The sequence below is a fragment of the Ylistrum balloti genome, unplaced genomic scaffold (assembly GCF_031769215.1).
Source record: "Ylistrum balloti isolate Yb309-2 unplaced genomic scaffold, AGI_CSIRO_Ybal_v1 Utg371200, whole genome shotgun sequence".
In the NCBI taxonomy this organism is placed as follows: Eukaryota; Metazoa; Mollusca; class Bivalvia; order Pectinida; family Pectinidae; genus Ylistrum; species Ylistrum balloti.
In genome coordinates this window covers 40,670-59,281 of record NW_026782653.1, presented here as the reverse complement: position 1 = coordinate 59,281, position 18,612 = coordinate 40,670, and the positions used below count along the sequence as shown (strand labels likewise).

Here is an 18,612-nt window from a genome sequence, read left to right as displayed (position 1 = left end):
AAATACATTCTTAATTCACAGTAAAATATCTTACATTCACAGTAAAATATCTTATATTCACAGTAAAATAGCATCTTAATTCACAGTAAAATATCAGTAAAAAAATATCTTATATTCACAGTAAAATAACATCTTAATTCACAGTAAAATAACATCTTAATTCACAGTAAAATATCTTATATTCACAGTAAAATAACATCTTAATTCACAGTAAAATATCTTACATTCACAGTAAAATATCTTATATTCACAGTAAAATATCTTATATTCACAGTAAATTGTCCTCGTACAATCACGTGAAAAATACCATCTTACATTCACGTGTAAAGGATGAGTTTTACAACATAGATAAGATACAGACATTCCTACCAACCATATTGGATTATAAAACATTTCTAATATAAAAAAATGAAAGTATGTGATATTAATTCATTCGAATACTATATATATATATAAAGACGTCTAAGACATGATTTCAATACTCTACCCACCATCGTGTCTTATGATACATGGTTAATACAGAATGTTTCATATACCTGTGATATTAACTTACCAAAATACCAATGATATAAGAGATCATCTTTCATACATGTGTGCAGACAATATACATACATACGAACATATATTAAACAATACAACACACACGTGTTAAAACAATACAACTTACCTGTATAAATTAAAATCCCAATGTATCCAAGACATCAGTTTTAACGTACACGAATATAAACCTGCACAGGTGTGTCGTGCTGTAGGTATACTGAACAACTATTACAGCGACACGATTGTGTACCTACTCCCCCACTCAACCATAGCGCTGTCCTACATACTAATATATTGGAACTCTCCACTGTCTCAGACACAGCATTACCGCTCGATACAGTCATACAACACTTTCTACCACAGTATGATATTGGACATTTTACAAGTGTTGTTTATATAATATTTACTGTGTAACCTCGATTTGTTACATCGGCAGAAACAACAGAACAGCTTGAATATAGAACTCCAAGAACACGTTCGACTTCGTATTGTTTATAGTGTAAACTTAACGACGATTGTACAAAAGACAAAAAAGGGAAAACACATCTAATACAAATTTAGAGTTAGATACAGTAGGGCGAAACAGTGAATTTAACTGAATCATTCATCTCTCCCGTCCTTCTAGCACTCATCAGTGATGCTAAGGGCCTAAATTTGGAAACTTTGAAAACCAACGAGGAAAGAAAGGCCAAAGTCAAGATGTGGAGGTGCACGAGCCCCACAATTCTAAAGAGCTTGTTATTTTCAAATAGCATTTAATGAACTAAAATCTGGTATAGCGCATACGACAAATCTCGGGCACTAATGGTCCACCAGTAGTGGCAAACTCGGGGACTAATAGTCCACCACCAGTGGCAACTCTCGGGGACTAATAGTCCACCAGTAATGGCAAACCACGGGGACTAATAGTCCACCACCAATGGCAAACTAGGGCACTGATAGTCCACCACCACTGACAAACTCGGGCACTGATAGTCCACCAGCAGTGGCAAACCTCGCGGACTAATAGTCCACCACCAGTGGCAAACCTCGCGGACTAATATTCCACCACCAGTGGCAAACCTCGCGGACTCATGGTCCACCAGCAGTGGCAAACCTCGGGGACTAATGGTCCACCAGCAGTGGCAAACTCGGGGACTAATAGTCCACCACCAGTGGCAAACCTCGCGGACTAATAGTCCACCACCAGTGGCAAACCTCGCGGACTAATGGTCCACCACCAGTGGCAAACCTCGCGGGCTAATGGTCCACCACCAGTGGCAAACCTCGCGGAATAATGGTCCACCAGTAGTGGCAAACCACGGGGACTAATGGTCCACCAGCAGTGGCAAACTCGGGGACTAATGGTCCACCACCAGTGGCAAACCTCGCGGGCTAATAGTCCACCAGCAGTGGTAAACCACGGGGACTAATAGTTCACCACCAGTGGCAAACCTCGCGGACTAATAGTCCACCAGCAGTGGCAAACCACGGGGACTAACAGTCCACCACCAGTGGCAAACCTCGCGGACTAATAGTCCATCACCAGTGGCAAACCTCGCGGACTAATAGTCCACCACCAGTGGCAAACCTCGGGGACTAATGGTCCATCACCAGTGGCAAACCTCGGGGACTAATGGTCCATAAGCAGTGTGTACCACCTGTAAATAACCTAAGGCCTCTTCGATCTAGGAACAACGATGTAAGACTGAAGTGCTCTCTGTTTCCTATAATTTATTTCGTAAATTATTTCACTTGCTTTTCACTTAAGATTCTTTTAATAAAACCCTGAAATTCATTACTTGACTTTGTTGTACCTAATTCTATTTGTATTGAACAGTGTCATTAAGTTATATATCGACATCCCAGATATTTTCGCTCTCTGCTCCCCTGAAATATTTCCTGGCAAACCAGAATGCACAAGCACATGTGGTACCCGTCATATCATCCTCCCTGTCACCACATATGGTGCCCGTCATATCATCCTCCCTGTCACCACATATAATACCCGTCATATCATCCTCCCTGTCACCACATGTGGTGCCCGTCATATCATCCTCCCTGTCACCACATGTGGTGCCCGTCATATCATCCTCCCTGTCACCACATATGGTGCCCGTCATATCATCCTCCCTGTCACCACATATGGTGCCCGTCATATCATCCTCCCTGTCACCACATATGGTGCCCGTCATATCATCCTCCCTGTCACGACATATGGTGCCCGTCATATCATCCTCCCTGTCACCACATATGCTGCCCGTCATATCATCCTCCCTGTCACCACATATGGTACCCGTCATATCATCCTCCCTGTTATCACATATGGTGCCCGTCATATCATCCTCCCTGTCACCACATATGGTACCCGTCATATCATCCTCCCTGTCACGACATGTGGTGCCCGTCATATCATCCTCCCTGTCACCACATATAGTACCCGTCATATCATCCTCCCTGTCACGACATGTTGTGCCCGTCATATCATCCTCCCTGTCACCACATATGGTGCCCGTCATATCATCCTCCCTGTCACCACATGTGGTGCCCGTCATATCATCCTCCCTGTCAGCACATATGGTACCCGTCATATCATCCTCCCTGTCACCACATATGGTACCCGTCATATCATCCTCCCTGTCACCACATATGGCACCTGATATATCGTCCATTGTCACCAAATATGGTACATGTCATATCGTCTCCTGTCACCACATGTGGTACCTGTCATATCGTCTCCTGTCACCACATATGGTACATGTCATATCGTCTCCTGTCACCACATATTGTACATGTCATATCGTCTCCTGTCACTACATACACATGGTACATGTAATATCGTCTCCTGTCACCACATATGATACATGTCATATCATCCTCCCTGTCACCACATGTGGTGCCCGTCATATCGTCTCCTGTCACCACATGTGGTGCCCGTCATATCGTTTTCGTGATTGTATTTGATATTTATCATCCTTTTTTCCCGTTAAATTCCACATTATATCCAGGGTAAAGACACATGGATGTAAGACTGATAGTACTCTATTTTTTTATATATAATTGTCAAGATCTATCATTACTATATCCCCCCCCCCCCATAATTCTCCTTTCCACATACGTTATTGCACGATCTACCTTACCATTAGTATGACAGTACCGGTGTGTATTGACAGCCCGTAACTACTACAGACAGATCATAAATTATTCATGAAGTGATTTCCTAAGACTTGTCTCCTGTTCCAATGACTTTCCGGTCCCGTGTTATCGCAGCGAAACTCAAATGGAAAGGATTTTTATCCATTCTAATCAATATCGCATTATACTGTAGCATAAGTGTGCGACAAAGGTGAATTAAATTCTCTCCATCAAATGGAGTACTGGTTAGTAGTAATTGTAAGGTGTATACTGCTAACATCGCAATTTTCGTGAGCCATAATTTCTCTATCAACAGAGAAAAAATAGATGTACAGAGGAACTGTCCCACCTTGTTACTCATACACAATAGAAATAAATTACATATCAGTTGGGACATTTTTCGTTCTGGCGTTTCTCTTAATTATAAATTAACCTTACACTTCATGATAGGGTGAATATTCTTGCGTCTTTCCACAACAAATAATGAATTAAAATAAAAAAATAATTAGGAAAGAATTCAAGTGGAAGTGCCATCTTTTGCTTTGCAATAAATATCCTATAAACGGTTACCTATCTATAATCTATAGATTTAATTTTATAACACTGGTTTACTTACTGCCATGAATACATGAAAATGTAATGAAATATTAAGTCACAAAAAAACATATTGAACACCAGTATATGCCATTAAATTCTATTGTGTTTTTTTTCTGAGAATCTAATTTACGTTTTTTTCCTCCAGATTTATCAGCTGGTATAGGTCTGCACCTTTGTGTATACAATTGTAGCTTACTTAAAAACGTGATCGGCTATAAATCATAAAAGAAAATGATATATGGATTGTGCAAAGGTTTGATCAGAAAGAATATATGTAGACCAGAGTCATGAATGCTTGTCGTTTTGGTAAAGTGAAACATCTAATTGTATCTCATTATAAAACGAAACGAAATTAATTTCTCTTTGGTTATTGAACGAAACGAAATGTATTTGAACTCGGATGATGATAATGACTTTGTTGTACGTTGACAGTACATAAACAAAATATAAAATCATGTTGATTTTCACAAGGTCGACGAGGGAATAACGTAACGTCTGACGACCCATTAAAACACGTGTATCTATAGCTACAGGTGAGCGGATGACTGATTACAGGTAAAAACCTCACATTAATTGTATACCTTATAATAAGAAAGGCATGATTTGTATAGAGAAATCAATTATATATATTGGTAGAGCTTCTGATGTAGACAAGTTCAAACATTACACAAATTATAAAGTATGATTTACTGTGTAACGGCAGGAGAAACATTCATTTAAGATTTTCAATTAGGTGATACACAGTCAGTAGACAGTTCTAAGGACATACACGTGTCCGTCCTTATAATTTGTATAAAAGACACACAAGTGAGGAGCAAATTTCAATAATTTAGGGTTAGATAGAGTAGAACCAATTAATTAAACTGCGTTATTCAGCTGTTTCGTCCGTCTAGGACTCGTCAGTGATGCTACATCATATAGCTGTTTCGTCCGTCTAGGACTCGTCAGTGATGCTACATCATATAGCTGTTTCGTCCTTCTAGGACTCGTCAGTGATGCTACATCATATAGCTGTTTCGTCCTTCTAGGAGTCGTCGGTGATACTGCATCATGTAGATGTTTCGTCCTTCTAGGACTCGTCAGTGATGCTATATCATATAGCTGTTTCGTCCTTCTAGGACTCATCAGTGATACTACATCATATAGCTGTTTCGTACTTCTAGGACTCGTCAGTGATACTAAGACGTAAATATTTTGAAGCAAAAAAGGCAACTGGGGAAAATCCAAAGAGATCGAAAGGAAAGTCAAAATCTAGACGGGGAGGTGCATCAGCTGTAAGAATACCACTGACAGATTAAACGCTGCCTTTTTAAGAAGACGAAGACATGGGCAGACTCTGATCAATATGTAGGAGACACGGACAGAAGACACGGAAAGAATATGATCAATATGTAGGAGACATGGACAGACTCTGCTCAATATGTAAGAGACGTGGACAGACTCTGATCAATATGTAAGAGATATGGACAGACTCTGATCAATATGTAGGAGACATGGACAGACTCTGATCAATATGTAGGAGACATGGACAGACTCTGATCAATATGTAGGAGACATGGACAGACTCTGATCAATATGTAGGAGACATGGACAGACTCTGATCAATATGTAAGCGACATGGACAGACTGATCAATATGTAGGAGACATGGACAGACTCTGATCAATATATAGGAGACATGGACAGACTGATCAATATGTAGGAAACATTGACAGACTCTGATCAATATGTAGGAGACATGGACAGACTGATCAATATGTAGGAGACATGGACAGACTGATCAATATGTAGGAGACATGGACAGACTCTGATCAATATGTAGGAGACATGGGCAGACTGATCAATATGTAGGAAACATTGACAGACTCTGATCAATATGTAGGAGACATGGACAGACTGATCAATATGTAGGAGACATGGACAGACTGATCAATATGTAGGAAACATTGACAGACTCTGATCAATATGTAGGAGACATGGACAGACTGATCAATATGTAGGAGACATGGACAGACTCTGATCAATATATAGGAGACATGGACAGACTGATCAATATGTAGGAGACATGGACAGACTCTGATCAATATATAGGAGACATGGACAGACTGATCAATATGTAGGAGACATTGACAGACTCTGATCAATATGTAGGAGACATGGACAGACTCTGATCAATATGTAGGAGACATGGACAGACTGATCAATATGTAGGAGACATGGACAGACTCTGATCAATATGTAGGAGACCAATTACGGATTATAGTCCGTTTTTAAAGACATATGACAAACAGTGGCCTGACTGTAACGACGTATGTATAGACGTAGGACAATTTCTGATCCGTATGTGCAGACGTAGGACAGTCTGATCCGTATGTGCAGACGTAGGACAGACTGATCCGTATGTGCAGACTTAGGACAGTCTGATCCGTATGTGCAGACGTAGGACAGTCTGATCCGTATGTGCAGACGTAAGGCAGTCTGATCCGTATGTGCAGACGTGGGACAGACTGACCGTATGTGCAGACGTGGGACATACTGATCCGTATGTGCAGACGTGGGACAGACTGATCCGTATGTACAGACGTAGGACAGTCTGTTCCGTATGTGCAGACGTAGGACAGTCTGATCCGTATGTGCAGACGTGGGACAGACTGATCCGTATGTGCAGGCGTAGAAGTAGGGCAGCATTTTATCCGTATGTTAAGCGGTAGGATAGTCCTGGTCCATATGTAAAGACGTAGGACAGACTTTCATCCGTATGTCAAATTTAACCAGAAGCACCTTATGATAGGTAGGTCTACTGTGTTTTACCCTTTGTTTTCAAATCTAGTTAAACCTGTATGATGCCGTTTGAATAATAATTTGACTCTACATCAGATTCTAAAGTGTTGAAAGGGGCTATTGTTTTGCGTTTTATATATAACCTTGTAAACAATTATTCATTTAGCTTAGTTATAGAGAAATGTACGGGTGTACTTTTGAGAAGAAATGACACGCCAATATTTTTAATCCTTACTTTAAATAGTTATTATTAAGATTCAAAATGTTGATTTTGGAAAGTAAAATTTAGACCGCGTGATTTGGAAGTATTTACTTAATAAGCGTACTTATAAAATGAATTATGACAAAGTAACACAGATTTATTTTCAATATTTACTTATCGAAATGAAATCAAATACTGATATTTTAGGGGTCAATACAATTTGTGCTTGAATTTTATCATTTGAAAATACTTTTGATGTTAATATCAAATTAATATATTTAAATATTCTTGACATTTAAAAGTTATTTTCTAACAGTGTAAAAATTTATTATTGTCTTAAAATTATTTTCAAAAACTCTATGTATATATGATTTCGATTTTAAAACAGATTAAAACATGATTTATTTTCCTGTCAAAAATCCCAACCATGCATACAATTTTGCATTGAAATGCGAACTGGAATAAAGAAAAATATTTTCTAATTTCAAATTGACGTTCCACATATACTTAGCCCTCCTGTAGTAGTCATGTAGTTTACACAATGATATTTTGGGCACCTTTCTAAATGATAGTGGGAGGTATATATTTGTCATGTTTTTATTCCCCTTTGATGGCACTTTGAATTTACTTAGAAGTGTTTATTTTATAAGATAATTAAAATTGAGGTTTTTACCTGGTATTGATTTTGAAATATTCCTCAAGTAGGTCTGTTTGTTTGAATAGTAAACATACATTCAATTACACTAAGCGCTCTCTGTTCTCTGACACCAGTATACTGAGCTTCTCAAGCTAGTTTGTGAAACGCAAACTTTAAAGAAATGTATCTTTCTCAAATATTTTATTTTTTCTTTCTTGATGCAACCTTTATTGAACATTAAAAAAAACACACACAGAATTAGCATACAATGTATACTGTTAATGTAACTACCCAAAGCACCTGTTGTCTCCCACTTTAAGGTGTAGTTAAGCTAACTAGGTTTGAGATATACATATATAACGGACAGATGTATGTTAATGTCTGTGTACAGACGAATCACAGAAATAGCACATCAAGTACTTCTTCTAATCCCCGCATTTACTTGTGACAAGTAGAATTTAAAATCAATTCTCCGGACCACCACAATTTCCTTGCGATAAACAGAGTTTGTAATCACTTTTGCAGATTCCCATACTTGACAGAATAAACACAAAATGTTTATACAGGTTCCTGTAATTTACTAGATAAATTTAACTCCGAAACCATTTATATATGTCCCTGTAATTTACTAGATGAATTTAACTCGGAAACCATTTGTCCCTGTAATTTATTAGATAAATATAAATCATAAAACATTTATGAAAGTCCAACAATTTACTGGAGAAAAAAACATAATTAAAACAAATTAATTATCCCTTCACACAATTAATGAAGGTTGTACACACCGTATAACACCCTTATATAACATACAGCACCTGTCTTATATAACAATGGATAACATTACTTAAAGTGTCATCGAAATCGTAAAATAGTATAGCAACAAGGAAATGTTGATTACAACCTTATATTAACACTTAAATAACCCCGTCAATTCGTTTCCATCGTCAGGCCTTTCTCAACCGGAGGCTGGGGGTCTGAATCATAACCACAATGGTAACCAGACAAACTCTTACACGAGGGTCAAGATAACCCTATCCACAGTATTTACCAATGTTTGACTTTCTTACTTACGTAAACCTTCAATGTCCCAGAAAATGTGCAGGGTCATTGACGACGTAATAATATAACGACATGAAAAGCACGTGACAACTATTTTTGTCTATCCGGCGTTAGAGTTATCCCATCCTTAGAAACTAATGGTCGCCCTGTTAAGTTTGTCAGACGACAGACAACCTTACAAAAGTGTTTGATTTGAAATCCGACCATAGTTATATACCATTCACTGTTTCTGTCAGGAGGCATTTTTGTACTACTAAATCCTTTGTATCATCGCCGCTTGATTCTATACAAAAGTGTGACATGAACTTAGATAGGACATTATATACGACAATAAATTAAACTGACTCGTTCTATGACTCACCAGTGATGATAGATATTTTGGAACTTTTTCTCCAGCTTGGTAATGTCAATCGAATAGAGTTCAAATAACACAACCAGTAGAAGATTAGAATGTGACGTTTCGATGACTACACGGTCACCATTATCAGGCAGATGACCAGTGTGCAGCTAGCTTACTTGCACTGACGTACTTAGTGGACGAGATGGTACGGAATCGACCAACTTTTTCGGCTGTACTATAATCGTAAGTACACTAAGGAAGAAAATATTGTGACGAGATGGTACGGAATCAACTAACTTTTTCGGCTGCAGTATAATTCTATGTACACGAGGGTCGAAAATAGTGACGAGATGGTACGGAATCAACTAACTTTTTCGGCTGCAGTATAATTCTATGTACACGAGGGTCGAAAATAGTGTGACGAGATGGTAAGGAATCGACTAACTTTTTCGGCTGTACTATAATTCTATGTACACTAAGGAAGAAAATAGTGTGACGAGATGGTAAACAGATCATAGACCAAATAATACACCAGATGGTAACAGCGTATTGCATTCAATTCGCTTCTTTTTAAAAATTGGTCACAGTGGTGGTAGGTTCAAAAGTGTGCAAATTTAGAAGGCCACGAAAATTAGATTCTAAATCGGTCGAAACCTTTACATAAAAAAACTTGTGAATATAGCACTGACCCCATCATTCAATTAAGTTCAAATAATCTGACCTGTGCAACTTTTCATATGAATTAAAACCTATGAGCGTATGAGTTAACATAGAAAGACGGAGATTAATGGGTTAAATAGATTCCAATAAAAAATTAAATATGAATGCCTGAAACACGAGACCTGGAGTGATTTCTATTATTTGATTGAACGATATACATTTAAATGGCTGACTCTCCCTTCTCTATTAATATTGTAAATTATTGACGTTTTCCGATAATTAGTAGCTGTGATTCGTGTTTACATTACGAGGTCAGTAACTAAATACCGGGGTTATATCAATCCTAGTTCTGACATACTGACGTCCCGACAACAATGTATTTTGTGTCAACATATCACACGATCACACTGCATAGACACTTACTGTTGTTTCGCCGTGATGTAATACATCTTATCAAATCAATTTCTCTATGTAAATTAGAGTATGAGAGCGTATTGTTGTCCTGATGAAATCTAACAAACACCGATTGTTTACAGAGTGGGTATATACACAGGTCAGTTCATTAACGTCACCTTTATTGGGTTCTAATTATAGAATCTTATTCGGACTTAAATTCAGTGCATCAAAACATAATATGAACGAAATAAAAATTTGCATGGTGGAAACCGAGGGAACTTTACGAGGAGAATATGACCTGGGTTTTAAAGGGGTAAGGATATTCTGTTTTAAAGGACGGCGACACGCGTCGTGTAAATATTCAAAATTTGAGAGCCCCATAAGAGATTAATTGAAATCTGTCAAGAAAAGTTGTACAAGAACAATGCTTGACCTGTAGTAAAGTGAAACTTATAATTGGTTAAAAGAATTTGATATAGATACACTTTGAAGGTCAATGATATGACTTGTAGGTTGATTGGTGAAAACACTAGATCAGAAATTGACGATGCCGGCCCAGTTGTCACAGACTTTAACTCAGACAAAAAAGAATAAATATTTCATATACCAAAAGTTACGATCAGAGATCTGAATTGATACAAATGGCCAGGAATACAACCAACACACCAACAATCAAATTAATTCTCAAAGAATTAAAAAAATATTCATTGATCAGTCTGTTAAAAGAATTGTCATCACCGATTAAACACAACAATGAAATACCCATATATTATCAATTATCTCGACATTAAAGCCATTAATCAACCTACGTAGTGTGGCTCATTCTTTTAAAGCCTTCGATATTTCGAATCAGTATTATACGTACTCCGGATCTAAATCCAATATAAAAAAGCAGTCGAACCTCGTTATCTAGAATTCGTATAACTCGACGACCCCGTTTAATTCGAAGTATTTCGTCTTTACTGGTCAAATGTTTTACCAATCATTTGATCTGACTTAAATCGAATGCTCGCATAACTCGAAGTTTTCCAACAGTCCCACCGATAGACTTCGAAATAACGAAGTTAGACTTATATGGTTTGGTAGAAAATGTACTGCAGTGATAAATTGATAAAATCCTTATTGATCTGAATAACCTTTCAGTTTTTTTTTGTATAAAGTTCAGCACTAAATATATGACGGAGATTACAGATATCAATTTAAACAGTAAGTTGAAAGAGAACAGATCTCTTGTTCATTTACTGTCTCTACTGTATCTTATGTTGTATAGAAATATACTATTGTGTCTTTCCGTAAAATCACAAATATCAAGTAAGTAATACATTGTTCTCAAATGAAAGTAAGTTAATAACACTTAAACATATTTAACTAGATACTGTACAAGGAAATACTATTGGAATAGTTTCTTCTGAAATCCTGGTGACATCTATAAACTTTCCCATGACCATCTTTGACTTGCATCATTTGAAACCCTGTGGTGTATGTTGCAATACAAAGATTGTGCAAAAATACACAAGTGAATATCACCTTTTCATACAAAGTTATATATATATATATAATAGAACAAAATAATGAAGCAAACTACATCATACGACTGTTTCGTCCTTCTATGACTCGTCAGTGATGCTACATCACATACATGTAGTTGTTTCGTCCTTCTAGGACTCGTCAGTGATGCTACACACATAGTTGTTTCGTCCTTCTAGGACTCGTCAGTGATGCTACATCACATAGTTGTTTCGTCCTTCTAGGGCTCGTCAGTGATGCTACATCATACAACTGTTTCGTCCTTCTATGACTCGTCAGTGATGCTACATCACATACATGTAGTTGTTTCGTCGTTCTAGGACTCGTCAGTGATGCTACACCACATAGTTGTTTCGTCCTTCTAGGACTCGTCAGTGATGCTACATCACATAGTTGTTTCGTCCTTCTAGGGCTCGTCAGTGATGCTACATCATACAACTGTTTCGTCCTTCTATGACTCGTCAGTGATGCTACATCACATACATGCAGTTGTTTCGTCCTTCTAGGACTCGTCAGTGATGCTACATCATACAGCTGTTTCGTCCTTCTATGACTCTTGAGTGATGCTACATCATACAACTGTTTCGTCTTTCTAGGACTCGTCAGTGATGCTACATCATACAACTGTTTCGTCTTTCTAGGACTCGTCCGTGATGCTACATCATACAACTGTTTCGTCCTTCCAGGGCTCGTCAGTGATGCTACATCATACAGTTGTTTCGTTCTTCTAGGGCTCGTCAGTGATGCTACATCATACAGTTGTTTCGTTCTTCTAGGGCTCGTCAGTGATGCTACATCATAAAGCTGTTTCGTCCTTCTAGGACTCGTCAGTGATGCTACATCACATAGTTGTTTCGTCCTTCTAGGACTCGTCAGTGATGCTACATCACATATTTGTTTCGTCCTTCTAGGACTCGTCAGTGATGCTACATCACATATTTGTTTCGTCCTTCTAGGACTCGTCAGTGATACTACCTCATACAGCTGGTTTGCCCTTCTAGGACTCGACAGTGATGCTACATCATACAGCTGTTTCGTTATTCTAGGACTCGTCAGTGATGCTTTGGACCTAATTTTGAGGCCTCTGAGAGACTGAGGAAATCTCAAATTGATCGACAGAACAGTTAAAATGGCGTTGGGAGGTTTACTAGCCACATTTTCCTCAAGTTTTGTAAAATTCATATATCCGATTATTTTAGAACAACGTCAACAAAGTCATAGCACATCAAAGTATCTTATCATTATATACGATGGTGCGCTTTCAGTTTTATAAATACACAAATATTTTTTTATTGCCAGGTACTCCAGACTCGTTATGTAGTAAAATGGAGTATTAAGAAACCTTATCGTGGTAATCACTCAGATTTCCTGAGAAATTCTTTAATTCCAGAGTTCGTTCGGATATCAAAGTTGGCCGAACCATAATGATTACCTCCGGTGACATACAGATCTACGTACGGATTATTCAGGGTATAAGATAGAAAATCATTGACCCCTACTAAATCGGATTATCTTGTCTGTGGTGACAACAAAAGTAAACAGATAAACCTATCGACAACAGTTTTCAGGAAGATTAAATGGCCGCAACGCATCATTAACGTTGACATCAGCATGGAGGTAATTTGAATGGATATCAATCCGAATATGTGAAAACGGAATTCAACCGTGAAGTGATTATTAGTTTCGGTTGGCCAGACGTATACATCGGAATACATCCAGTCACATGTTTTCATATATGTCTTCACTTTTATTAAAGTTAAAACATGTGTGTGGAATATTCTAAAAGTGAAAAAAATTGATCTGGTAGTAAAATAAATACTAGAAACTTACAGGAAAATATGATTTTATAATGAAAAACAAACGTGGGTGAAATAAAACTGGTGTGAGGTGGTGACGTCACCCTTGTGTGGTGGATGGTGTGAGGTGGTGACGTCACCCTTGTGTGGTGGATGGTGTGAGGTGGTGACTTTACCCTTGTGTGGTGGATGGTGTGAGGTGGTGACTTCACCCTTGTGTGGTGGATGGTGTGTGGTGGTGACTTCACCCTAATGTGGTGGATGGTGTGAGGTGGTGACGTCACCCTTGTGTGGTGGATGGTGTGAGGTGGTGACTTCACCCTTGTGTGGTGGATGGTGTGAGGTGGTGACTTCACCCTAATGTGGTGGATGGTGTGAGGTTGTGACGTCACCCTTGTGTGGTGGATGGTGTGAGGTGGTGACGTCACCCTTGTGTGGTAGATGGTGTGAGGTTGTGACGTCACCCTTGTGTGGTGGATGGTGTGAGGTGGTGTCGTCACCCTTGTGTGGTGGATGGTGTGAGGTGGTGACGTCACCCTTGTGTGGTGGATGGTGTGAGGTGGTAACGTCACCCTTGTTTGGTGGATGGGCTATAGTTGCTATCAACATACGTGTAGTGAAATGGAATACATTCTGTTTACACCATGTAGACCCTCACGAATACAAATACATCGACGTTATTCACCTCTATCCGCAAGTTCGATCACGTTATGTTTGTAAATAAGCATTTAAAGGTCCCGATACTTGGGTTCCTGACCTCATAGTGCCAACCAACGACCGGGTCCATCTCTACAGGTTTGACCAAATCTCGCCTCGTTCTGAGAGTAAATATCCGTCACAGATATCAGAACCGTCCCTTAGTGCCTAAACAGTATATATTTCAGTACAAAGATTGTACTGTTCAATAAGTGACCTGTGTTTTATACCACATGTAATGAGATAGTAAAAATTCCATAATTATTATTGTTTTATTGCATTGGCAACCATCGTTTAATTCGTTTAATTAAAATTAAGATTGATCTATTTTTAATTTACAATGATTGTAAAACAAGTTTTCTAGTCTTATATTGATCACTCTTGTTGGCCCAGATTGGAAGCGCTCGGGGAGGGGTGACCGGAGGACCCGGGGAAAATCCACGTGGTTGGGGTCACCTTTTCACGTTCGTTCCGGGAATTAAATCCATCAAACCCCGGACGTCTAGGTGAAAAGCACGAGTGCCACCCGACCACCCATTTAATGCTTTTGTTTTACACTTATACTTCTATAGCCGTGATACAAAGTCAAGACATTTAGGTACTGTTATTAGCCTCATTATGAGTTGTAATGAGAAATCGGTTATTGTACATCTAAAAATTCATCGGGAACAAATGGTTAGCATTTCAAAATTTACAAGGATTTGATGGAGTGCAGTATGATGTATGAACTGAAGGTATGGACCTGTCTAGTATCGAGTTATTATCAAAATCAAACATTTTTTATGAATACTTGTTTATTTGTGTGTGTGCGGTTTGTGTGCTGTTCAATTTGTTTGTATGATAGGTCATCTATTTATCAATTATAAAAATGAATTTTAGAAACTTTCTGTTTTATTTTTTAAACTTTTACAAAATGATGACTTGAACGAAAAACATGGATTAAGCAGCCAAAATCCTGATTTCCGAACGTATCCACTAGTTTGATATCGTATACACATTTACAAGGTACAGAAGTTATGTACTGACAAAAACAGCTTTAGTCTAAAGTAATAAAGAGTCAAATTACATTTTAAAATCCCGGTAAGCTATACCATGAAGGAAGTCAGTTTATAAAAGGCATGCCGCTTATTTACTGAAATAAATAACATCGCTTACAATCTGCCACGTCCATTTACAAAACGTGGGTTATCTATCTCTTCTTTAACAAACAGTTGTGTGCTTAAATGGCCGCCAGGAAATGTGATAGATATTTGATAAACAAAAACAGAAGGTAAAGCCGTATGTTGGTTTCATTTAGAAATGTACACCGTTCTTGTAATTATAGATGGAAACGAAATATGTAAACCCGTCATGTAACATGTGGCACGTGGAACATGACAACAAACACTGTATCATAGTAACCAGTTTGGTTTGATCAGTTATAGTGTGTTCAAATATTTCTCACAGAAACAGGTCTTCTTCGTTTGTGTTATTTATGTTCTCATCACACCATTATCAATCTATATACAGTGTTTAGTATTAATATATACCATACTTAATATAACAAAATCGATTGAAGGGATCCCCCCCACCAACACACACACACACACACACACACCCTCACACACACACACACACACACACACACACACACACACACACACACACACATCAGTTTATAAAGCAAACCGTTGTGTTTCAGAAAGATATTCTTGTTCGCCCAAAAAAAATCATTTGCCATCAGAGTCCTCACAAACCTCACAATGGGGTTTTTGAGCCGGCATATTAAAAATGACAGTAATTTTAAAATGAATGACAATAATTAAATCTCCGGGTGGTCAGTGATTTTATAAACTTCTTTCCCTTTAATTACAAACCGAACATTTAAATCTATTTCTGTTCCTTCCTTCTAATGAATTAAAGTGACTGGGATTTTGGCCGAATGGATAATTCGATAATGATTTTGATATCCTTCACAATTCATCTTTATAATAGATATACAGTAATAACACATTGTAACATATACAAAGACATGAGATGATAAACGTAGTTTATGCTTATTCTTTCCAATGCATATCTAAAAAGAATACAAGAATACATGGAATATAACATATAATGTAGTACATTGTATAAATAGATATATAATAAGTATACTAATATTCCTGTATATTTCTACAGAAAAATTTACAATGTATGACTATCAGATGAAAATTAAGACTCCACTGATATGTAAAAAAATACCTAGATATGATAATTCTAATAAATAGATAAATAAATGAATATGTACTTACTTTGAGGTATAACGTATGTCCCAACACTGAAATTAACATCCGTTCTTAGACTGTATTACGCTGTTGTTTCCTGATGGTACCACTATGGTACTGAGAGAACAACAAACACACACAGGTATATATATGTATATATCTATATATAAGTCGGGTATATAACAATATGATCCTTACCACAAACATGGGACAAAAATGTATTTCTCACCACTGTAACAACACAGGGCCTTATAGTATAACCTTATATACTATAAACGGCAATTAAAGCCCAGAAGTTATACTTATAAAACTAGCACAACGTAGCGATTGTGTTAATGACGCCGGTAGGGTACACACAGGTAATACGACAGGTATAGAATGTACATATATAGAGGGGATGTTGACTTATATTCCAGTGTTTACAAAATGGGAAAATGTAAACATAGTCCAGGTCCAATATCGAAGTCTTATTTAACAACGTGTTGTTGTACCGTTTCACTTTGTAAATAGCCATTGTGTATTGTTAAAGAGAATTTAACTCTAAGTGTATGGTTATTTTGAAATATAATACTCGATGTACATTCTAAAGCATTTACATGGAAGACCTGGTGAACGGTTGCCGATATTTCATAACCGTGAAAACTGGTATATTGTAAATAATGTAAAAATATTCTATCAATGCAACGACCGTGAAAATGGGTATCATCCTACATTTGTAGTAATGTAAAAATATTTTATCAATGCAACGACCGTGAAAATGGATATCATCCTACATTTGTAGTAATGTAAAAATATTTTATCAATGCAACGACCGTGAAAATGGATATCATCCTACATTTGTAGTAATGTAAAAATATTTTATCAATGCAACGACCGTGAAAATGGATATCATCCTACATTTGTATTAATGTAAAAATATTTTATCAATGCAACGACCGTGAAAATGGATATCATCCTACATTTGTAGTTATGTAAAAATATTTTATCAATGCAACGACCGTGAAAATGGATATCATCCTACATTTGTAGTAATGTAAAAATATTTTATCAATGCAACGACCGTGAAAATGGATATCATCCAACATTTGTAGTTATGTAAAAATATTTTATCAATGCAACGACCGTGAAAATGGATATCATCCTACATTTGTATTAATGTAAAAATATTTTATCAATGCCACGACCGTGAAAATGTATATCATCCTACATTTGTATTAATGTAAAAATATTTTATCAATGCAACGACCGTGAAAATGGGTATCATCCTACATTTGTAGTAATGTAAAAATATTTTATCAATGCAACGACCGTGAAAATGGGTATCATCCTACATTTGTAGTAATGTAAAAATATTTTATCAATGCAACGACCGTGAAAATGGATATCATCTATATTGAAGATAATGTAAAAAATATTTTATCAGTGAAACGACCGTGAAAATGATTAATATCTTATTTTTTCATGATAAGTAATACAATAAAATTCGTGTAGAATAATTATTTTTAGTAATGAAGCATAAGCATTCTCCGGTAAAATTCTTCATTAAAACTTAATAGCATGTTGACTTTTTTAAACCACTTTCGTTTATACAAAGTGTCTAACTCATACATCTTTTAAGAAAAATAAACATCTACCGTTATTCAAGTTAATATTCGAGATTTTAATGCGAAGTCGGTATTTATTGTTACCTTAAATTCCGATTTTATTGATTGTCACGTTTAATATGAAGTAAACAGTGTCTGACCTAGACTTAATCTGAACGGTTGTAGTTTTGACTCTGTGTATCACATAAACAGCAAAGTTTGACAAAAGAAGGTTTAACACACGGAACAAGTCTGGCAGCAGACAATCGCGCATTCTTCTGGGACACAATAAAGTTAAACATGTAACGGTGTCCCAGACGGACAACAGACACGACAGTGTAGGTACGGCGAATCAATGTGTAATATCAATACTACCACAGCAGTATATCCAAGCTAAGGACCACTGACACACTCCTCATTCACATATAATACATGACGACAA

General features: G+C 37.2%; 1 protein-coding gene across 1 annotated transcript; it reads right to left on the bottom strand.

The window, feature by feature from the left end:
* Window positions 1-2,369: 2,369 nt before the first annotated feature.
* LOC132561408 (uncharacterized) lies at window positions 2,370-3,191 on the bottom strand. The gene has a single exon (XM_060226135.1). It carries the CDS (start codon window positions 3,189-3,191, stop codon window positions 2,370-2,372), a length of 822 nt encoding a protein of 273 aa, XP_060082118.1.
* Between the last annotated feature and the right edge of the window lie 15,421 nt (window positions 3,192-18,612).

Excerpts from the sequence above, each read along its gene's own strand:
- LOC132561408 (XM_060226135.1), bottom strand. The coding sequence starts at position 3,191 with ATGGACGATATATCAGGTGCCATATGTGGTGACAGGGAGGATGATATG.